Genomic DNA, 24,964 nt, shown 5'->3' on the forward strand with positions numbered 1-24,964 from the left:
TCATAAAGCAATTTAATCCCTATCAACAGGAGCGCAGTCTCCTTCTTTTCCCTCAGTCAAAGTTGGCACAAAAATATTTTGAGATGTACATAAACAACTTTCCCAACTATTCTATCCAATAGTGTTTTCCCATTAAACTGCCAGCTATGATATCCACATTTAATTTGTCCAGTTTCCCCTCTCCCTTTCCCCTGCTGAAGGCAATGTTGCCCATCTCTGCTGGCTGACAAAGTGACCCCATGCATCACCGTCATCAGAAGTGGGGAGCAGTGAAAAGGGAGCCAGTGAAGCCAGCAGACAGCCTGTCTCCTAAGCTATGTGCATTCCGCTGTTTAGAGTAAGACTGTAATTGACTCTTTATCATCATTATGATCCCGCAGAGAAAGAGAGGAAGCTGTAATCCCCCCTGTTCCTTCTCGTCGTTTGTTTTCAAAGCATAAATTCCAGCAGAGGATTTCCACATATTTGGGTAGAGTTTCCATTGAAGAAAAGGAAAGTGTTGCTGTGTTTGTTCATCCTCTCTGTATTTATGTTTCATCTTTCTTCTTCTTTGCTTTCATTTTCCCTCTTTCTTTTCCCCTCACCGAATGCATCACATCAAAGGAAACTATGCTTCTCCAGATATCTTGATTAGAATAATAAGGACCATACATGTGATGATGAAGTGTAATGTTTCAAAGTACAGTACTACAGGATTTACTTTTTTTCTGGCATAGTTGTTTATGACTGGGGTTCAGTGTTTGAACAGCACCCAAACATTACCCAGAGTAGACACATTGCCTAATAATCCTTGTTCTCGCCTTGGCTGAACCAGGCAGAGACAGAAAGGGGTCTGTAGCTAACGCAATTATCATTTAATGATTTTCTGCTTTTTCCTCTTCCAGCAGCTATTAGCCTTGCACGCACCTGAAATTTATTGGGAAGAGATGTGTAAGTGTTCATGCATGTGCATGTGTGTGTGTGTGTGTGTGTGTGTGTGTGTGTGCGTGCGTGTTTGTGTCTGGAGGGGGGAGAGGTTAATCTGTTCTGTGGAAGGAAGAAACAGAAGTACAACTCAGGGGCAAAAACTCCAACCTGAAACCGCCACATTCCTGTCTGTCAATAATTATTGACAGGAGAGGCAAGCATCAGTCAGCTATAGGTTTTAGGAGGAAAGTAACAACAACAACTGTTGGCCTCCTTACCACCATGGATTTTAGTTCCAAACTTGGCCATTATTTATTTGTGAAGTGAAAATTTAGCTTGAATGTGTTGATAATTTAGCTGTGGTATGATGTTCATTTCTAACAGTCTCTCATAATAACTTTAGTTTATATTCACATTGATTTAAAGAAGGAGAGAACTCAGTGTCTACATCAATGCAGAACATACGTCTACAAAAGCCTGTGAAAATATACACATAATAAACAGTTTTTCACTGACCAACTGCCTCATCGGGCGTCCAGTAGCCTGAGGTGTCGCAGATGCGAGGTGAGGAAGCCTCTGAGGCATACTGGTGGAAGACGCCATCTCTCTCACAGTCTCCACAGTTGACAGCAGACACGTGGAAGGAAGAGCTAGGACAGCAGTGAAGAAAAGGAGCTGCTGGTTATCAGATGCTTTGTCTCTTCTAACGAGAAACACACCAGTTTAGGCAAACTGATATGTCTTTAAATCAGGACAAAACAAGAAGACTAAAGGAACAACAGCAGCCTATTTGGGGAAGGTTTTCTGGTGACCAAGAGCCACTGAATGCACCATCAACTCAGAGGACCCAGGACCTGTTCTGGTCTGCTTCCTTTTTGAAAAAATCGATATGTTGGTAATTAGCCAACACAGATGTCATCTTCACTTCAATCCATCCTGAATCCTGAAGAAACCAGGTCTGAAGAAGAAAGGGGAGCTGAGGAGAAGCGATGGGTGGCGCTGACCTGCTCTGCCCTCTGATAAAGGCAGTTACAGTCTGTCAATCTATTGGTGCCCACTTTTCTAAGAAAGAACCCGCGCAATCATACCTTTGATAAAGTGGGCCCCTTATAGGTGGTAGCCAGTAGACAGAGACAGAATCTGGAGTCTGGTCAGTGACAATAGGGGCCAGAGGGATGGGGGTAGGTCGATGGTCAATCAGCCACTTCTGGTAGACCAAATCAAGATAGCAGTGCATCCGAGCTACTTGGTTGGGAGTGAAGTGGTTTGTGCAGTTGTCATCTGATGTGGTGCAAAGTAAAAAAAAAAAAAAAAAGGAAAGAAAAGAAAAGAAATCATCACTGATCAGTTTCTATCAGCAGCATTTATGTAAATCAGAATAATGAGACGAGGCAGTAATGTCATAAGAAAATGAAAATGCAACAGTTATTTGAATATTAATCACCAAATCATTCCTGGATAAAGTTAGTGATAGTGCAGGTGCATTCAGGTGTGGAAAACCTTGTCCAATTTGCCCTGGCTGAAAGCATGATAACACTGTGTAAATGTGCAAATACCCTGAATAATTTCATGTGGAAAAATGATCTAATTGTACATTCCAAAAATAATTTAAAATGTATCGCAATTCATTTTTGTGTACAGTAATATTTCTGTTTTTCTGAACTAAAGCATTGGGTACATGTTCCCTTGTACGTGCTTTGCATTGGTGTGCCTTGTACCTGTGTAACTCATGTAGTTGCTATAAGGAGTGTCCTGGTATGTGATGACTCCACAGGTGTCATTAACAGCTCCAGGATCATGGCAGGCTTTGGATTTGGGCGTTGGGGCGGTGTCAGCGCATAGATCTCCTGTCTCCATGGAGGGGATGGTCTCCTGCAAGGACATACGACAGAGCCACTGGCAAAAAAATGCACAAAACAAAAATACCCTATCCTGGTAGACAGAACTACACAGATTCAACCCACCCATCTTTTTCGTGTGAGGACATATCATCTTTTTTACATCTCTGATCAATAAATGCAGCTTTCTGTGAGTAGCAGCGTCCCACATGGTTATTCAAAAATATACACAAGAGAATGATAATATTCTTACTTGACATGGGTCATCACAGGAGTCCCGTTCGCTCACCCCTTTGAAGACATGATACAGGCCAAAGATATGTCCCATCTCGTGGATCATGGTGTTGTGGTGGCCCGTTGTGCCAAAATAAGCTGGGTTTAGCACCATCCCACCTGGCAACAAAAAATGTTCATGTTATATACTTTGTTGATCCATTTGTCAGTGTACATTAAATAATGAGGCTGCAAAGGGAGAAAATGGTTTATAAGGTTTTTGTATAGTTTATAAGGAATAACTCTGATCTAATAAATTCTTCTACATAATTTACTCCCATCTTGTTTCCATTTTTTTTTTTTATTATTATTCATGCCAAGGAGGTGATGTCCTCAGTTCTGACTGTTGATCTGTCAATTAGTTCACTGAATTTCTCAAAATAACCCATTGCAATCTAATACACGGTTATTCCACACATCATAAAAAAAAAATCTAATTTCATTCAAAGTTTCTGTACTATGAAAATTACAAATCTAGTTATAAAATTAATGACTAAATACAATCTAATTACCGAAGTATGTCTAAGACAGCAGTTTGGTAGTCAGTTATGGTTTGTGGGCTCTGGCTCAGAAAAATGGCCTTTCAGCAGCAATGCAAGTTTTTTGTTTTTTTTTTTTCTGCAGCACATTGATAATAATAGAATCACGAACAGATATGACAGTGATTGGCTTTCTCATTCTCATTTTCTCACCAGTGAACAGTACATTCACTGGTGAGAACATTGAATAAAAGGAGACATTAAATATCTAGACACTGCAAAAGAGTGCTTCCAGAAAAGACTTGTCATCCACTGTTTAAACAGACACAGATGCCGAGGAACAGAAACAAACATCATGTGGGAGGCATTCGGTAGAGAAATGAATTTAGCACTTTAATTTGAAAATATAACTTCTACCCAGACATTATGTATCATCGTAAAATGTAGTCAGTACGTTGCACCAAGGTATAACTTTCTGTTTGGATAGGTACATCATGCCCATAAATTTACAGAACAACACCATTAAATAATATAATCAATAATAATAATGTTATTTTTCATTCTGAAGAAACAACAATATGTTATTTTGCTTTAACGAGCCCTCCTTAAACCAGAGTTCTGGCGCCCTTAGGCTACAGTACCTCCCTGTGCTGCACACAATTAAATCAAAATCATTGCCCAAGATGTCCAGTTACTCCTTGGGCAATACGTGTAAAATACATTATCATCAAACAAATATGATTTGGCAAAGGCAACATGGCACTGTTGCCCCACAATAAGAAGGTCACAGGTTTGGTTCCTGGCCTGGGGGCTTTCTGTGTGGAGTTTCCATGTTCTCCCTGTGCCTGTGTGGGTTTCCTCTGGGTACTCCGGTTTCCTCCCACCGTCCAAAGACATCATGTTTGGATTAACTGGTGACTCTAAATTGTCTGTAGGTCTGAGTGTGAGTGGTTGTTGGTCTCTGTCAGTCTCTGTGTGTTGGCCCTTTGTTGGACAGGGGACCTGTCCAGGGTGTACCCTGCCCTCACACAGTGTGAGCTGGGATTGGCCCGGAGACAGATAAGCAGTAGAAGATGAATGAATGAATGAATGAACCTGAGCTGAACTGAGCCTGTGTGTGTACCTGAGGCCCCTGCCCCTGCCTCCCCCATTCACTCAGACCCCCTGCCTGCTCTGAGGATCTGCGAAGAGGATGTGTGCCAGCACTTTCAGAGGAAGAAGATCAGGAAGGCTCCGGGAACCAACGCTGTGTCCCCTTCCTGCCTAAGAACCTGCACTGACCAGCTGGCTCCAATATTCAATAGATCTCTGGAGCGATGGGAGGTTCCCTCCTGTCTCAAACACTCTACCATCATCCCGGTCCCCAAGAAACCCACCATCACAGGGTTGAATGACTACAGGCCGATCGCCCTAACGTCTGTAGTCATGAAAACATTGGAGAGACTGGTGCTGAATCACATGAAGGACATCACAGGACCCCTGCTGGACCACCTGCAGTTTGTCTACTGGGCAAACAGGTCAGTGAATGATACAGTCAACATGGGACTGCACTTCATCCTCCAACACCTTGGCTCCCCAGGGACATACGCACAGATCCTGTTTGAGGACTTCAACCATCACCCCAGGAATCCTTAAAGATAAACTCACCCAGCTCACCGTGCATACGTAACATAAAAAGATGTTAATCCCCTCACCTTGGTGGGTAAGAGCCTCCTTTGCCCATGGCCAGGTTGCAGCTCCAGCCAACTCTTCACGCACTGAGTTGTTGGCAAAGAAAACATTGAGCGTCTCCATGCCATTCAGGTGTAGCTCCTCTTTCAGCTCTTTTACACTCATGTAGGCCCTAGAGAATTAGACAGAAAACTCTTTCACTTTTGACCAGAAAATCCATCATTTTCCAATTGAGTCCAGGCTGTAGTTTATAAACATTCTCAAAAGCTGCTACTGAGCATTCATGTAATGTTCACAAGATGCGTAACCATAAGCATCCACTAAAGCAATCTGATCTCAGAAGGTTAATCTGAAATTCTATTAAATATAATTACAATGCAAATTATGTGTTAACTGATGGTGGGCAACAAGTAAAGTCTGTCATTAAGTTTGCAAGTCAATTTTATGTAGCAACTCTAAACATAGCATAATGTGCCAAGTAGACCAAAAAAAAAAAAAAAACCTCTAAATGGGACTGTTGTCTGTGTTTACTTAACAAATGGTGGGCATGTTGGAATACATAAAAACAACCTGGGCCTGATATACTGAAGGAGAATACAGTAGTTCTTAAACAAACCTTAATTTATTTTTGCTTTTTAAGGTAAAACAAGGTACACATAGTGTAATGTTATGCTAATACATTTCCTAGCTTAGCATTGCACAGGTGTCTTCACTTCCGTTACAGATCAGAGCGGGACCGCTTGGGTCTGTTAGTGCGTGATTGCCATCTCCTGTTTGTTTTGTTGCACTTGTTACACCATGCAGCCAAAGTTGTCTGAGTTGTTGTCTGATTTGAGCCACATGTCCAATTGAACTCGACAACTTTGATCCAAGCAGGATATGTCACCTGTAATGTGCGACTACTGCAGCTCTGATGGCATAGCACTAGGATGGGTACTAGCAGCAGAATTGTGCAGCAAAGCATCTGAACTAAGCTGGGCAAGCCAATCTCTACTGTCAATGAAGCCAATAAATGTAGGAGCTTGTAAATTTCAAAATGCTAGCGTGCAAGAAGATGGATCCTGCTCAAGGTACCGATGTAAGCAGGTTTAAGAACTCTTCACTCCTCCCTGAGGGGCATATTTAAATGCTACAGTTTGCTTCAATACATCAACATCAGCATCTCCCCTATAATGTTAGATCAGAGCAGTTTGAATTGGTCAAGGTATTTCAAACCACCAGTGCCTGCAGATCCCCACCTCTCTCTCTCTCTCTCTCATGCTGTGATAAATCACCCCTGGATGTACTTTGATGTGTGAGGCTGATTTTGTTTTGCCTCAGCTGCAGTGAGGTCACGTGTTATTTCTCTGCTTTGCTTTCATAGCTGGAAAGCTTTTGCACCTTTCACCATCACGGCCTACGGGATCTGAGACCTTACACTGAGGTTTCACCATCTGCCCGATGTTCACACGTCAGAAGGTTGAGGCTTTTAGCTGACCCTCCCATGGTTTCTGGAAAATCACAGCTGCTTCATCAAAAAAATAAATAAAAAATAACTGCCATCTGCCCGATGGTAATAAATATTAATAGCAAAGTCTTGCAAAGATTTTGCTATTAAGATGCAAAGTCGTGCATCAGTAAACTGTTAGGTTGCATCCCTCAAATAGTTCAAAAATACATTTTGTTCATGTGTGAATCGATGATAATTTTGTTTGTGACATTTTGTTTTCTCTCATCTTGTGGAGCCAAAGTTTAGATTTAAGTGTTTTCTGGTGATTATAATGTAATGGATTATTGCTTCACTTTGGATTTGTCAAGCGGGAAATCAATGTTTTATGTGAGTGATCAATTTCAGCTGTGGAGTTAACTTTGTTAAAATTACTATGCCATACTTTAATCTTTACCTCAGATACTTCAAGTGTATCAGTCTTATGTTTGTTTCTTAAAAAAAAAATAATAATGAAGACATTTATGCTTTTGATCAAGCTCAGCTGTAGGCTTAAATGTATTAATATTAATCACGTTTAAATCATAAATGTGATTGTTGTTTTTTTCCCCATCAGAAATATAATTCATATAATTGCCCATTAAAAAAAAGCTTCTAGTTTCAAGCTTGGCTCAATGTTGCATATATTGTTCCAACAGCTTGAGCCATTGACAGGTGGGCTTGTGTCTATAAGATCTCAGCTCTCAGCTGGGAAAAATATAAATGGATCAAATAAGAATGCAGTAATCCCCAAACTGCCCATACACTTCAGTCAACGTAACATTAAGTCAGACACTCTACCTCTAAATTGGTCCAAAGGTGTTGCTCATCAGCCAAGACCACTGCATGTGTGTAATACTCCCGCTAATGCAATCCCTCCCTGAGTGCACGTGTAGTACAGTAAATAAGAATGTGTTTTCTCAGGCCCGTTGCCTGACTAAATAAGGTTTAAGATTTAAGATGCTTCAGGGAAACCCACTGCATGACTGAAGTCGAGTTCAGCTGAGGCTGCGTGCAGCATCCATCACCCTGAGCTGCGCAATTGCAAATGACAGAATGCTGACCACTAAAGAGTTGACTCTTAAACTTCAGAGAAGGCCTCGGTGGAAGTCTAAAGCCAACCTGGCATAAAATAAATGGCTCTACATGATCTAAGTGAAAATCCTGGATATGAGTTAACAGCATTACCATTTGTGGGCAAGTCAAACAGTGCGAGAATCAACAGCAGAGTCAGCGCTAGTTCTGTTGCCACATATGATTGTAGCTGTGCCTCCATTGTAAATATTATTGTTGACAAGTCTGTTACTTTGAACACTCAACAAACAGAAGACTGACTGATTAAAAGTGTCACACCAACAGCAGTCAAATATTAAATCATATTATATGTGTCTTGTCCCTGTACACTGTTACATGCTGACATAAAGCAAATACAAAGCATGTATAATGCAAACAGTGGCTCCTGGGCTCTTGATGAACCAAGATAAAAACTCTCACAGATAATGGGGGTATTCCAGGTAGGAGATTCAACAGACTCTGAGACGAGAAACTCTGATTATCCGATTTCAGAACAGCTGATCTCAGTTGGTTAAATCAACTCTGAGTATGTTCACCTTGAGTTGCGTGCACAATTACTATAAAAAGCCATCATCAATAGAGCCCCGATACCACGAGTCACCATGGCAACCGAGAGAAAGCGATCCACTTATTTCACCCCGGTGGAGTTGGAGGTCTTGATGCAGGCCTGTGGAGAGTATGAGCACGTGATTCACAGCAAATGTAACACATGCTGCAGAGGCGAAAGATAAACGGCATGAGAAAAAAATGCTACCCGAGTCAATGCGTAAATTTGAATGTACTATTCCATTGATTTTACTTTTAACCGTAAGAGATCGCAGCTTGCATTTATAAATAGGAATAACATTTTATTTTCATTTAGGTACAATCCATCAGGGGAGAAGCGTTCTTGGAAGTAGTTAAAAAGGAAATGTAAAAACATAATTCAAAAGGTAAGGCATATTTTTCTGGGCTATGATTGTACCTCATTTTTTTTTTTTTATTGACTTAAGATATTAAACTAAGTAAGTATTAATTCAAGTAGTAATTTAAACCCATAACAAAATGTTGTTTTAACGTCATCTCATTTAATACCCCACTAAACTGTATTTTAAAAAAACTGATTTTTCCTGCATCACAGGAGAACGATGATGGTGATGATGATGAAGAAGAAATGCTGTCTGCTGCCACGGGGAGAGCGACAGAATGTATATTATTTAAAATAATAGAATTTATGATCAATCCTAATAATCCTGTGGAATTCCTCTTTGATGTTTCTTACAGGCTTGTGTCCCGGGAACACCACCATCATTGGTAACAGCGGTGTCAGTGCAAGAGTTACTTTTCTAACAGCTCTACACACTGTTGCCTTTCCATAGTGCTCTGCATCACCGATGTTGTATATAAAAATGCCGTTTGCAAAAAAAAAAAAAAAATAATAATAATAATAATAAAAACAAAATAGCGCTACACATAAGATTTGCTGTTACGTGAGCGCACGTCCAGTGTGTGAGGTCAGTGATGTATGGCCGGAGAATGTTAATGAGATAAATGATGCCGGAGCGTTTGGACAGATACTCCTCGGGAAACGCCGGGACATGTAATCTCGGATAGAAGATTATCTGGGAATAAATGGGCAATCCGTGTCTAACAGCTGTCTTTGTGTGGGAGGAGACAGGTAGAAACCCAGGGTTTCTTCAAGAAAACCTGCCAGTTATGTTCACAGAGTCTGTTCCCATGGTGATTGACTCGATGTTTCAGATACCCCTCTTTCTGGAACAGATAACGCAGAGTTTCCCTCATCCCAGTTTTAACATACTCAGAGCGTTCACATAACCCGCTTTCTGGAATACCCCTGATATGATAAAAGTCACAAGGTGGGTCATTGCAGAAGCACATTAGTACGTTTCGCTCACTTTAGCTTATCCAGTCTGGTTGTATGACTCTGTGTTGTCAGTGTGAAATGTAGTCCCTTTTTTAAATTACATGTTATGTGATGCAACTGTTCATGGGAAGATGCCCCCCCCCATGTTTTTTTTTTTTTTTGTTTGTTTGTTTTGTGTTTTTCTTTGTTTGTTTGTTGTTGTTGTTGTTGTTTCTTTGTTTGTTTTTTTGTGAAGCAATGAAAGGTATAAAGGAGAGAGGAGAAAAGAGAAATTTCCCTAGGGAACAATAACTCGTACTCATACTCTTATCCTACTCTTATGCTACTCTTACGCTGACTCACATTCTGAGAAGCAGCAGCCCCAGTGGTCATGTTTTGCACTGTTTGCATATGTTTAAAATTTGGAGAAGCTAGCGTCTAGGCTGCAGTGGGCTCCAGTCCTACCTCTCCCTTCAACAACAATTATCCAGTTATATTCTAATGATTTAATAAGACGTAATACAGGCCTCTCAAACTTTGATTTTCTCAATAAATTGAAGCAGTACCACATTCCCTTGTGTGAGGCTGTAGTACAAGCGATACTCGTCTGCACTTTAGAGGGAAGAATTTTTTCAGCCTTTTGAAAACCAAAATAATAACAGCAAAAATGAAAGGCGTGAATTTAATTGCACTGTTTGTCTGCTCTAGCATTACACAAAACATCATTAGCATGTCCAGCTAACAAACAGTAATAAAATCCATCATGATTGCGAAGGTCATTGGGAATTTTATTCTGAAGCACAAGTGATCATGATGTAAAAAAAAAAAAAAAAAAAAAAAAATCACATTTGCATCCCCACTGTGCAGCCCAACTCATTATCTAAAATATGCTAACATGTTAATGTTCTCATAGATGTCCAGGTTACATGCCTTCCATTCTGATAGACCTCATTTGTCCCTTGCCTCCTGACAAAATAATAAGAGGCTGTAAAGTTGTTGTGTTGTATTTTGAAAAGGGCAACTCGAACATCAGTTTTGTGTTTAATCTTCATGAATAAATCTGCTAACTGGTAGAGCAAGCAGCAAATTGACGTGTGATGCGAGGTTGCTTTGTTGCATGCAACGCCAGTTTGTATGGTGACTTCTCTTATGATGCTTCACAGGCACAGAGAGCTTGTAGACGACATGAGGGATAAGTGGGTGTATGTTTGTTGAGGGCTTTTCGTTTTAAGATTGTTTCTTCGCATTTCTCCTGATAGAAATCATTCTGCTTTGAATTAATTTGTTTGTGTAGTTAGTATTTTATTTTTGCTCTGACACTGTTCTCTCTGGTTGGCTTTTCCTGTGGAAGTCGCTGAGAGTATGTGCATGAGAAAAGTCCTGGGATTGTCCTGTTTCTCCATAGTTGCTGTGCTGTGGTTGGTAATAAATTGTTCAAACACATTCTTGGGGTGAAGTCTGTCCCCTGCTTCACTGTGAAAGCATCTACCGAAATAGCACCCCTATTGTGGTAGGCACGGTTACAATAATAAATACCCAGTTAAGCCTATGGAAGGGCCACACAATTTGGTGAGGATTAGGCACAAAAACCACTTGGTTAGTTTTAGGAAATGATTTTGGTTTGGGTTGGTAAAGTATTTCCTTAATTATGTGACAAAACCTTTGTTGTCATGATTACAATAATAAACACAGAGCCAAAGACCATAGCCTGTATAAAAGCGGAAAAGAACGCCACATCTGAAAAGTGAGGCCAAAGCTGAAAAGCCTCATAAAGTATTCTGCCTAATTACCACCAATGTGTGATTCCACTGCTTGTCAAAATAGGTCAGATTGTATTGCAGTTCATGGAAAAATGGCCATAGCTAAGTAAACGTCCTTATGAGTTTATGGTCTCACATGTAGCCATCACTCCTCCTCAGCTCCACCTTCTCTTGCATATATGGGTTCCTCCGGTTTAAAAGAAAAGACGCTTAGAAAACACTCTATTACAATATTATAAATCATATATAGAACTTGGCATACTGTGCCACGTGCTCACTGTCATAGAAAGCATTTGATTGGTGTAAGGCTAGAACATCAAATGAATCAGTTGTGAGAAAGGACTGAATCTGCATGATGAAGCTGAGCTGATGAACTGAGCTGCATCGATAAATAAGACACAATACGAGCTGAGCAGGACCAGTCTTGATATAAAATTACAACACCCTGCAAAAGAGTCATATATGAAGCTTCAAACACGATTAGACTAGGATTCTTCTTTCAGGGGAGTTGCCTGAAGCTCTTTCCACAGGATTTGCTAACCAGAATCCTGGACATGAGTCTCAGCCTAAATGGACATGATGTAAAACACTCCCCATCCACTCCTGCCTCTCTCTTGCTGTCTGTCTTTCCCCTCCATACTTCCTTTTCTTTATTTTGCTGCCAAAATCTGCAGTGTACCTGCCCATCTCTAGAATTGGCTCTCAACAACAAATTTTTGTTGTGACAGCAGCTGGCTTCAAAAACCTCTGGCCCTGCACTGGCCAGCAGCAGCTGCACACATATAGGGTCCCAAATTCAGAATACCTGGCCAAGAGCTTAGAGAAAATAAGGTGGGGGATATCAAAAACCCAGATCCCAAACATAAAAATGGTTCAGCGCTCCACAAATGCCAGCAAAATGTCATATTCAAATTAATTGTCTGTCTGCCTAAGAGAGTCAGGATCCAGGGACATGCACACATGTATCCAGGCATGTTGAAGCATTCACACACATAAGCATTTTCAACAAGCTGGGGGTCAGGACCTTTCCAAAGGACCTACACTACTGTTAGTCCATTGGGCCCAGTTTTTATGACACTCTGATCTCCTGTGTATTGGCTGTTCATGTTGTTTTTATATGAATGGGCAGTAGCTTATACAGAAGAACTCTGGCAAGATTCACTGCAGGGGTTACGTCACTGTGCAAGAGCGTGTACACACATAGTGACTTTTGACTTTAGCTTTCAAAACCTGAACAGCAGGGGCCCCATTTATGAAAGTCTCCAGTAAAAACAGTTGCACAGGACCAGATCAAATCCAGAGCCATGCTTTATAAAACCAACTTTAAATCTGCACATTTTGTTGGTGCCTCCAATTCTTTGACATATATCAAAGAATTGGAGGCAGATACAATTCCATTTGTTCTTTGAACTACCCTTTGCAATAACCATCAAATTATATCTAGATAATAAATTGCTCAGCAGTTGATACAATTCAGAATAACACTGTTTGCTGAAGAACTTGTGCAAGACAACTTCTGTCCAACTTGGGTCATTAGTGTCCATCTCCTCACTGCAGGGAATATATCTTAGGATAAGACAGGAAATGTCTGACGACAACAACTACTTTAACAGAAAAAAAAAAACAACAACAACAACCAAATGCCATGTTCTTTTCCAAAAGAAACTTGTTTCACATACACAGGACTCCACAAATTCAAAACCTGGGAGCTGCAGCCTCCTTCTGCTGACCATCACCAGTTGCCCAGTTAAACCTTGTGTCTTGTGTTAGACGCTGAAAATGTTGGAGTGCTTTTCTCAAGGTTATGTTGTGTTTTGGGGAAAAGCCTTTCATACCTAGATTTGGCAGCCAGGTTGTAGAAAATTTAGTTTGAAAACCTCTGGGCTACTACTACAAGCAAAAGGAAAGTCTAAAGCAGCGGTCCCCAACCCCCGGGGCGCGGACCGGTACCAGTCCGTGGGTCTTTTGAGCCAGGCCGCTCAGAAAGAAAGAAAGAAAAATAACTTACATTATTTATGTTTTATTTATTATCTGAAACTGAACTGTGTTTTATTTTGAAGAATGACCGGATTCTCGCCATTACATCCGTCTATGACTCACTCTTGAGGCATGTCAAGACGCTTGTCTCAGTCACGTGATGAGTTACCGCAATTTGTGAAGGGGAAAAAGGTCAGTGAGGAGACAGAAGAAGAAGAGCCTGCGACTTCAATGAAAAAGAAAGCTGCGTTTAAGTTCGGTTAGGGGGCAGAGAGGATGTTACTCATGTTGTTGGCGCGTTGTTACGACGACGCTGCTAATAAAGTTGCATACGAATGCACAGTGGATTCACCTTTATTATGACATTTAGAAAACAGCACAGCTTTTATGCCGAGTCGTAGAATTTTATTTTGTTGCATTTATCCGCCATACCTTCAAGGCCGGTCAGTGGAAATATTGTCTGACATTAAACCGGTCCGTGGCGGGACCGCTGGTCTAAAGGATAGATAGGGCATACTTATTTTGGATAAACAGTGGCATTAAGGGATTCCCTCTAAGGGCCCTCCTCATGTTTTTTTTTTTTTTTTTTTTTTTTTTTCCCAGGAGAGCTACCACATGTTGTGTCGCTACTACAATACCACAGATAAGGAATTGCATTAACATGTAGTTAACGTAGTTATGCAATGGCTATAGTGCAATATCAAGGCCAGCATCACTGTGATCCATTCTCCTTTGTCCAATTAATGTCACTGCATTATGTTGTTAATACAAACTCACTGCCTCTTGCACTCGCATTGTAGGGCTTTTCTTGTGAAACAGTTGGAATAAAGACAACAAATAAATAGAGCTATACTTGAGAAACAAAAAACCTTTGGGATTTTTGGTAGCAGGGGGACAAATTGTAGTACAATGAGATCCTGCACTGGGAATCTGTGGTATTTAGCAGCCTGGGACAGGGTTTACATTCTGCCATGGGGATTTGATAGAAAGACTCAATAAAGTCAAATCTGATCATTTACAAATAGAGATATAGTATTTATATAACAAATATTACTCTCGACCGCAATTATGATTCATTTATCCACCAAAATCGATTCCTAGCTGTGGAGAAGGCTTTGAAACTGCTTTTATGCCTTTGTAAATTTCAACTCTAATTGTCATAATAGTCATAAGTCATACATATGTTGCCTATTAAGACAATATGTAGTGCAGTTTATTATAAGTTGGTTTGTAAATCAAAACACAAAGATGCAGTGCATCATTAATAATTCACAGATTCTCATTGTGGTGCAAGGAGTCGCAATAGCAAAATTTTGTAGATGTTTCTAGAGAAATCTGTTTTCCCAAAGAACAAATGGAAAAATATCTATCCCACTGGTTTAAAAAAAAAAAAAAAAAAAGACGAAGCATGAATCCATTCTTGTGTTAAGCCGTCTTTGTCTGTTAACTTTAGACAACAAGTGTTAAATCTGTCACTTTAAAAAACTTCAAATTCCCATGTTCCGTTTTCCAGTGTAAAGCTTGTGGTTACAATTTGGATTAAGGATAGAGTCTTAAAGAAGCTGAGCACGACGACCTCATGGCAAGACTTCATGCAAACTATTTGGAACTCTGCGTGAGCTTGTCTGTCAGACTAAACGGAAGGCAGTGGGCCGCCGCTTGAGTTGTTTAGTAAAAATAAGTGTGTACTTTGGCCTCTTAACCCACCATACAGACTTCACAGAGCTCTCTCTAAAACCACTGGGGAAAGTGAGAGTACCAATTTGTACATGTAGCATGTTACGCTGTTCATTGCACAGCCCTGCTAAACATTACAGCTTGTTCCAGCTGTTAGTCACCACATGTGGAGAAGCAGTCGTATTTGTGGCTGTTAATGCTCAGATACTTTTTTTCTGGGAAGTTTTCCTCATCTACATGCTAGTTTGTCTGTTGTGTCTCTATAATGCATGTTGTTTTTTTCTGCTTCATTAATAAGTAAATGCAGCTGAAAGTGTTCTATGGTTATCACTACAATCGCCATTTCTCAGTGGTTTACCTCCTCCAACCAGGCAAGTATTATATGATTTTATAACCCTTGAACTTTGACTTTTGATCATCAAAATCTAATCAGTTCTTTCATTTACAAATTTGATGGGTTTCCCTCAAAGAGTGCCTCAAGATGCCTCATGTCCAAAGACATGGCAAAGAGAGATGGACTGATGGACAAACCAAAAAAACATAAAAACAACTTAGGAATGATACATGCTACTTTTTTAATCAACTATCATAAAGCTGCGTTTATCAAAAACGCCATGCAATAATGTTTGCATTACATTCATTCATTCATCTTCAACCGCTTATTCATTTCCGAGTTACGGGGGGTGCTAGAGCCAATCCCAGCTCACGCCAGGTGAGGGCGGGGTACACCCTGGACAGGTCACCGGTCCATCACAGGGCCAACAACCACTCACACTCAAACTCAGACCTACGGACAATTTAGAGTCACCAGTTAACCCAAATATGATGTCTTTGGAGGGTGGGAGGAAACTAGCGTACCCGGAGGAAACCCACACAGGCATGGAGAGAACGTGCAAACTCCAGACAGAAAGGCCCGAGGCTGGGAACCAAACCTACAATCTTCTTATTGTGGGGCAACAGCCCTTATCACAGTTGCTAAAAAAAAGGTAAACCCTATTCTCTGAACCAAATTCTCAGTGGCCTAAACTAACTTTTCAAATTAAACACTCTTTTGGCCAAACCTTAAACACTGTTCAGGTACTTAGACTCAATTAGCAAAACTCATCTGCTCTCTTTTGCTAAACCTTTAACACACTCACAGTCACTAAACCCATTTCAAACCGTGATACACTTGCGTTGCAAAATTGTAAAGACTGGTAACAAAATATGAACACAGCTCCAACACAGCTGTCATCTTTTACACAAAACAACTCAAAATTGAACACACATGTTTCTAATGATGTGATTGGACCTGCTGATCAGGATAACATTCACAGGTATAACAACACACATGTGCATCCATCTACAATGAGCAGAAACATACAGCGGCACTCCAGTTTCCTCCCACTAGCCAAAGACATGCATGTTTAGTGACTCTAAATTGACCGTAGGTCTGAGTACTACAGGTTTTTACAATTGCTTACACACTAAAATTAAAACTTTCCCACAATTAGCAAAACTTACACTCAAGGAGAAAAACTGTAGGCACATTGTCAGCTTCACACTTTTTACAAAACACTGCACACAGTGATTTGCAAAACGTGAAACACACTTGTATACATTTGACATAGAAAGTTATCATGATGTAATTTCCTTGCAATTTCAAAACAGGCTTTCAAATGAACACACCCACGAATCAATGGGTAAAACAAAACCACCAGGTGTGCACACACACAGGTGCTTAATTGTAGACGCACTGATCGGGTTTAAGCACGATAAAAAGGCAACAGATAAGTTCACCTGTCTTTAACGAAAATGGACAGTGTCAGAGGAAGAAGGAGAGTGCGGATGACAATGGGAACCTGGAGAGAACAAGGTGGAGGGAGCAGAAGATGTAGGACGGGCAGGACGTGCACAAAGAAGAAGACAGCCAAATCTGCTGCACTTGCAGACCATGTAATAAACCATGGACTAACACTGAGGAATGCTAGACTGAGAGTGCAACCTAACCTAAGTAACTGCACAGTGGAATCAATAGTTCGGACATTTTGTCAAGAGCACAGGCGAGACTGACTGTAGTATTGTGTACTGCAAACATAACAATTTTACTGTATAGCAGACCTACAGTATGTTGATCTACACAATGTGATCTTTTGCAAATGGATGCAGAAGAAGTCCCACATGAGTTCATATAAATTGATGAGGCTGGATTTAACCTGACAGCAATGAGAAAAAGGGGAGGAAAAACATCACTGGCCACAGGGCTATTGTCAATGTACCAGGGCAGCGTGGAGGTAACATTACCCTTTGTGCTGTATTGTGCATCACACAGAACTTGGGTCCAACTTGGGTTCTTACAACACTGACCTCATTCTTACATTTTTAAACAGATTACACAATATTATCACAGCAGAAATTTCTGGGATGTCATCTGGGACAATGTATCTTTCCATCATTCTGCTCGGGTCCAAAACTGGTTTCATCAGCACCCACAATTTACAGTTCAATACCTTCCACCATACTCCCCATTACTAAACCCAATTGAGGAGTTCTTCTCAGTATGGTGGTGGAAGGTTTATGATCTCCAGCCCTATTTTCACATGCCCCTCATTCAAGCTATGGAGGAAGCATGTGATCAAATTGATGTAGCATCAGTAAAAGGGTGAATTTGTCACTCCAGAAGATTCATCCCACGTTGCCATGCAACTAAAAATGTAGCCTGTGATGTTGATGAGGCCCTGTGGCCAGATCCAGCTCAGTGGAGAGATGATGTTTAGTTTTTTGTTTTGTTTCAGTAGTGAATTGGGTGTATTTTTGGTGCAGTACTTACTGTAAGCTTACAGTACAATGGTATTGTATGAAAACTGGAAAATGTTTTGTTGAAATGCTCAGCACTGAATGACTTCAGTATATGAAAAAAAAATTAGTCTGCACAATTGGTGTCATGTAATGTTGGTAAATTTATTTTTACACTTTCTCTGTAAATGCTAAACGTGTCTTAGGTTGAGCACAGGAGTGTTATACTGATTCAAACAGAATTAGACCATATGGTGTAATGTGTATATGCCATGACAAGAAAATCGGGTTTTTATAAGAAATTGTATAGTTTGACCAAAGCGTTCCATTTTGCAAATGATCTGAGGTGTTGTGCTATCTGAGTGTTGTGTTGTGCTAATTGCGTGAAGTATTTTGAAAAACCAGGCCCTTTTAAGCAATTGAAAAAAACTGTCTTGAGTGTTTCAACTGGATTCCAGGAAAGGCCCAATGAATACATTTTAATAGATGAAGCAGGGGTCAATTTGGCAAAAAGCTGGCAGAGAGGCAGGAACAGAATTGGTAAACGATCCATTGCGGTGGCAATGTCCCCCTTTGTGTAACCATAAGTAACTCAGGGGTTCTAGATGCTGTGTCCTAAATAATTTTATGTTGTGGCTAATGAATGCTCTGTGGTGAGGAAATATTTACTTGCTGTGTGTATGATCTGAACACATTGTTTGGTTTTGAATACAGGATAACTAGTTTGACTGTCACAGAAAAGTCTGGGGTTTTGTGAATGTGTTTTGAGTTTTTGTATTTGCGTTTATGGTTTTTTAGAAAAATGGTTTCGAGAAATGTGTTTCAGCAGTTGGGAAAAACAGTAACGTTTGTCCCGTGGTTTGAAGGCGTTAAACCTCCACTTTCTGATGTGCTTTTAAAGTGAACGATTCATCGGACGTCCTTCATTTATAGTACCTTGATAGCACTCCAAAGATTACACTTTGGAGGTTAACTGGAAATAATTAGTGACTGGTGATGACAATGTTTTAATTTTGAGTATTCACTTCACCTGTCAGGGGACTCAGGATCAAAGCAGGTCTTCAGGACATCAGTGATATCAGGGTCACAGCAGTCTCCATCATCATAGTCATAGTGTATGGTGTTGCACTCCATATTACAAACCCCATCCTGTCTCTTCCAGTTGTAGCAGGCCCCCAGCCGGAGGCAGTCTCCTCCATCATGGCCTGTTCTTGGGTGGTCACATTCAGGGTCACATTGACGATTCCCAATCTTTCCAATCTGACAGTTGCTGAGGATAAACCTCTGCTTGAGGCTGGAGTTTCTGACAGTGTGTACACTCAGATCTAGGGTTATGTTGTAGGGGCGAAATGCTTCAGTTAAAGCCCAGTGCTGGCGCTGGATCTGAGCTTCCGACACAGTAGGGTTTCCGCCATCATCGTCAGAGAGGTTGACGATCCGGTAGCGAACCACCTTTGGGGCACGGAGCTGCCAGTTGTTGTTGTAGCTTAAGACAATGTCAGTATTGTCACAGGGTGTCAGGCCACAGGGTGGTGGAAGGAATGAGGAGACAATTTCTTCATCTGGTACCGGAGTGGTGATAATGGTTGGATGGAAGGCATCTTTATATGGAGTCCATAGCTGTTCCACCTTTGAGGCAGAAAAATAAATAATAATAATAATAAGGATAATACTAATAAAATTTAAAAAAGGGGGATCAGGAGTAAAGTTTTGTATTTTCGCTTTTTGTTAGTATTTTAGTTAGTTATTTCCAATCGCTTTAATACATAACACCAAAGGATAATTCATCACACTGACAATTGAAAACAGCGTATTTTTGGAAAGACTGAACATCAAACAATGTCGAGATCAAATAAGGCAAGTTACCTTCGTGAAGTCAGCCCACATGGCCAGGACCGGCTCATTCTTGTCAATCTGAACTGGCCGCTTCAGCAAGTCCTCATGAGCGCGGGCGTAGTCCCACAAAACCAGACCCCCTATATAGCCCCTGAAGCTGGGACCCTCATCTGACTGGTTACTGCCGAGGAAAAGGGTTCTGCAGGTCTTCATGAATGAGCTGTATAGATTCCCTGATTGGTGATTGCTTTCTCCCACCTTTGAGGAAAAGCAATAAAGAAACAGAAGAGAAGAGAAATAGAAGCAAACATATCTTCATTTCATAGTGGATATAATTAATCGTTAATCCTCTCATCAAAGACAAGTTTCCTTTGAGAAATGAGAATATGTTTAAGATGTAAGCTATCCAAGTTTTACAGCTGTTGGTCTGGCCATTTAAAGTCATGTTAGAAGTTAGTGGTCAAAGCTACAATGGCCTAAACATTAACAGACAATTTGATTGTTTGATTGCATCGAATCAAAACAGGCTGACTGGCATGTCGTTGCTACAGTTTCAAAAAAAATCCTGAGAGAGGATGATGGTTTTAGGGACTGGCAGTCCCATTCAAATCTTTTCTCTCCACTGCAAATGCTGATGGGAGTGAAGCGAGAGAAAGCGCAGCATCCTGTACCTTGGAAATAAAAGATCAAGCTTACTGAGTTGAGTTTTACAACTCAAGAAGCTTAAAGCAAAGTAGAGTTAAATCCCCCACCCCAACCAAAGTTCAACCCTGCAGAAAAACCACACACCTTAGCGCCGTCAACATACAGGGTCATGTTGTGGCCGTTGTAAGTGGCCATCAGGTGAGTCCAGACACTGGCTCGATATGTATGGTGGCTATAAACAGTGGTAGATTTTACAGCTCTGTCGGTCCGAAGTGTGAAGTAGAACCTTGCATCTTTGGTACCGTCAGGTTCCACAGTGCGAATGCCCACAGACCAGCCCTTCTCGCTCAGTGAATGGGAACAGTTGTCAAATACACCTAGAGTACAGGGAAGGAAAATATTTTTTTTTTTTTTATAAAGGGAACTCATGGAAAACGTGTGACTATTCTGCTGCTGAGTCAAAGGACAGAAAATTTACAACACATAATTGCCCTTTGGAAAGTTGAAACATTAACATGAACACGAAATCTGTCCAAGTGATTGTAGTTCTGTGGATCTAGGATCACTGAGAGAGACAGAGAGGGGAGAGGGGGGACACAGAGAGTGTTAGACAGACAGAGAACAGACAGCCAGAAACAGCAGGAGAGAACAGAGAGGGGAAGAAGAGCGGAGGTATTTCACTTAGCCAAAGCAAGGCCGTGATGTTTCCATCCGCTGTTGCAACAGACACACACAGATCCACATCTGCTGCCCAGATGTCTATTACTAGGACAGCGGCGGGTCAGGGAAACCCTCCTCAGGGCTTTATATGTGTGCATATGTATATGTTTGTATTGTATACGTGCGTATGTGGAAAGTGGGCACCTGCAGCAAAATGCCCCCATGGATATTTTTACGATGTGAGCCGGTTTTATGGTTAAGTGTTTAATTCTGTTAAAAGAAGGCAACAATTCCGAGCCTATAATGAACTCAAGTGTATAACGATTAAGGTGAATTATGTAACATTAGAGGGAGTTCAATTATACTGCATATATTACCTATTGGATTATGTAAATGTGATTAGTCATGGTGAGTGAGGAAATGCCAGAATAGTGAGAATGCAGTCTTGCAAAAGGAACTAAAGTTAATGGAAGTGTTCATGTTGTGAGACATTTGCACTAACCAACATTAGGTTAACACAAACTGCCATCTCCACTTTGGCATGATTTATTGGCTATAATTTTTACACTGAGTTAAATTTGAAACTGATGTTTTGAAGGTGCATTTTTGATAGTCCTGCAGGGATGAGTATTATGAGTATTTCTGTGATTTCTCCATTTTGCATTTTGCTCTCGGACAATTGTTGTGACAAACATAGGGTTTATGATACTTGTTTTGTCCAGCGGGATAACCCTTACAAACAAACACCACTTTTATCAATTATGAAGCCTAAATGTAATCTGAACATGTCTGCCTTCCCCCACTAGTCAAGTCTGATTACAACCTCCCCCTCCTGTTTTGCAGTGGTGAATGAGGTGTATTAGTACAATAATATGATGTCACAGTGAAGTTGACCATTGACTATTCTGATATAGAGTGTCAGATGAACATATCACCCCCAACCATAATGCCCCTGGGACACAGAAAAAGCTTATGTTGTGGTATAAATGAACTTGACTTTCCGCATCACCACTACTAAACTTCCAACTTTCACTTTGGTTTGCCACATTTGCCTTTTAGTGTAGTTTAAACACAGTGAAGCTGTAAAGATGGGCTGGTGAATATCTGTCCCTGATAACCACTATGGTCTCATTCTCCTGCTTGTTTGCAACTGTCTTTTTTGCAGCACATGGACTCATTCCTGCATCTCTTTATACCTCATTTTAAAATAGTTATGGGGAACACGATAGCAACATAAAAATTTTTTACTTAAGTCTAATATTAACTTTTCTCAATTAAACCCTGAAAGAAATATTTGGTTAAGTGTCAACCGACTGTGATGTCATCCTTTGGTTTGTGGACTGGTGTTTGGATGCTCCAGTTTTCAATTATTCTTTGAACAGCTTGCTTCTTTGAAAACAGTGAAACCATATTTGGAGGAGAAGGTGAAGCTGAGGAGGAGTGAGGAGTGGATCTGACCTGCGCTGTACTGTTTCCTTGCTTGCTGTGTGTGGTAGCAACGCCATAATGCATACCCTGTTTTATGACATGATTATTTTCTGTTAAATAGCACTATTGACAAAGACTTGAAACTAAAAACTGAGACCATAAACACATTGGGAAATGTTTACTGAGGCAATAAATTAGATGACGAATAGGGTCATTTTACAATGGACTTCAATGAAATCTGACTTCAGTTTGAAAGCAGGGGAGCTGCCCCCTGATGGTCACATAGACTGCAGGTTTAAGGATTCAGCATTTCCTTCACTTTTCAGCCACGTCAACATCCACTTTTGCAGACAATCTGTGTTTTTAACAGCTAAATGGTCTGATATGTTCACTAGCTTGTGGCTAATTTCGTCTGTTGATATATATATATATATATTTTTTTTTTTTTTTTTTTATGTGGCAAGGAGAGCTCATAGTGGGTTTATAAGAATGTCTGCAGCAGCAGAAAACAATGTTGATGATAGTGGTGAGCCTTAATTGTATAACTGCAAGCCAGGAGACTAGAAGAAATAGACACAAATAGTCTCTGTTGGGATGAGGGGAACTACAGAATCTGAAGACAATTCTCTGTGACTTGTTATTATGAGGGACTTTTGTAGTACACATAATAACTTGATCTGCTATTAATATGGAAAAAGGGATTTGTGCAGCTTTAAAATACTACATTAAAAATGCCAAGACTATTAAACCATTATTAAAACCTTTTTTTAATAGAAAAGATGTAGAGTCTTCATCCTAAGGTCCCAATTTTTTGACTGGTTGTTATTGGTAATTATTATTGGCATATACCATTTAAATAACAGATTATTAATGCAGTGTCCATACTGTACTCAACTGCTTTGTTTTTATATGTGATTCATCAGGACACTTTAAAGAGAAAAGTCTTGGCCCTCACATAAGGATGTAGGGGGAAAAGCAATGTAAGTAAGTAATGGAGGTCTTGCTGACTGTCTGAGCTGCCACTGTGGCGTTTCATGCACTGTGTTGTTCTGTTAAATGCGCAGCCATCCCGACAAAACGCTCTTGTTGCAGAAAAAAACAGCGATGTTCACCTACAAGTGAGGAGCCTGGTTAAATGACGGCTTCCTGACACCAGTGTGTCTGCAGCCTCTACTCAAAATCAATGGAGAGTGACAGGCAGGCTGAGCATGAGGAGAGAGAATGAATGAAACACACCCTGGGAATTTGCATGGTTACGTAACCATATTTTTAAGCAGCATCTGGGTCTTGAATGAATAGAGCATTTCATATATTGTGGCAAAAAAGATGCTTTAAACGTTAAATTCATGAAATACATGACTCTAGGTTCAATCTTGACACTTCTGAGGCTGCAGTAACCAATATTTGTCTCATAGTGTGTCACAATAGTGCAAGTGGACTTAAAATAGTAATGTTTTTGTAAACAGTTAGCGAAGGAACGGGAATTGATAATGTCTTAATAATACGTTTCATCATGAGCAGCCTGGAAGTTTTATTATAGCCAGTGGGAATAATTATTATGCTTTCCTCCATCAATACCAGTGATCAGTCAGTGTTTACTCTCAATGTTATTGGTACATTCATCATCGCTGCAGTACCATTTTCATGTACCATTGTCATCATAATCATGGCTGTCAGCTAGGGCACAACCAAAACTGAAAAATGCCAAGATCGCAAGCTGTGGAAAGATGAAGGACTGTGCATTCATAACTAGGTGCACACCATTTGTTGACGTTTTTCTTTTGCATCTTTTACTTGGATTTCATTTGACCATACACTATTTTTGGCTGTAAATTGTGAATTTATGATCCATCAAATAACATAAATAACTAAACGCCCAAATAGTACTGAATTTTAAGGTCAATGCAAATACTGGGATTGAAAACTTTTCACTATACAATAGTATCAATAAACTGAAACCACAATAGTCACACAACGTCCGTCCAGCCTGACTTGTTTTGCATTTGAGGAGCAAGAACACTGCAGTCAGTAGGGAGATTGCTATTATTATTATTATTATTGTTATTATTAGGGAGGCAGAAAAGAATCAGAATTTACCCGCAACCAAAGGACACCTCCCGGAATGGTTTATTTCATTCCCCACCGAATATAGTGGTTAAAAAAAAAAATGATAGCCAACTGGTAGCCAATTCTAGCATTTTCAAGATTTTTTTCCTGAGTCGATTACTCATCTCTCCTCTAATGATCACTAAGCCATCATATTATTATCATGTACATTTTGTGATCTGTGTCATCCTTGCTGCCACGTCAAAAGTAAAAACTGGGTTGAAACTCGAATGAGTCCTGTCTAACCTCCTAGAGCTAGTGTCTGTCTGTCACCAATGTTCTTAGCAATAGTAAGCACAAGGAGTCAAAGTAAAGGATTTTGTGTACCTTGAGTCTTTTATGTCTACACATCAGTATAAGGCATATGGATGCAAGGGAAACTGAACTCCCACTCTCCTGTAGTGCTGTCTGTGAAGAAGGGATAGATAGGTAGATAGATAGATAGATAGATAGATAGATAGACTTTATTTATCCCAGGCTGGGAAGTTGTTAAAGCCTTCAGTGTGGCCATGGAACTGTGGTTTAAGGTTTGGGGATGGGAGAGGCTTTGA

General features: G+C 40.4%; 1 protein-coding gene across 1 annotated transcript in view; it reads right to left on the bottom strand.

Annotated features, from left to right (window-relative positions):
* Positions 1 to 24,964, bottom strand: part of pappa2 (pappalysin 2) — a 70,295-nt gene that overhangs the window by 44,326 nt on the left and 1,005 nt on the right. Inside the window, exons 2-9 of the mRNA XM_029524674.1 lie at positions 20,364 to 20,596; positions 19,605 to 19,832; positions 18,769 to 19,367; positions 5,191 to 5,339; positions 2,998 to 3,137; positions 2,625 to 2,778; positions 1,995 to 2,187; positions 1,423 to 1,556 (exon numbers count right to left, since the gene is read on the bottom strand). Coding sequence (XP_029380534.1) covers positions 1,423 to 1,556; positions 1,995 to 2,187; positions 2,625 to 2,778; positions 2,998 to 3,137; positions 5,191 to 5,339; positions 18,769 to 19,367; positions 19,605 to 19,832; positions 20,364 to 20,596 — 1,830 coding nt within the window. The remainder of the gene's footprint in view (positions 1 to 1,422; positions 1,557 to 1,994; positions 2,188 to 2,624; positions 2,779 to 2,997; positions 3,138 to 5,190; positions 5,340 to 18,768; positions 19,368 to 19,604; positions 19,833 to 20,363; positions 20,597 to 24,964) is intronic.

Source organism: Echeneis naucrates, chromosome 17, assembly GCF_900963305.1.
Source record: "Echeneis naucrates chromosome 17, fEcheNa1.1, whole genome shotgun sequence".
Classification (NCBI taxonomy): domain Eukaryota; kingdom Metazoa; phylum Chordata; class Actinopteri; order Carangiformes; family Echeneidae; genus Echeneis; species Echeneis naucrates.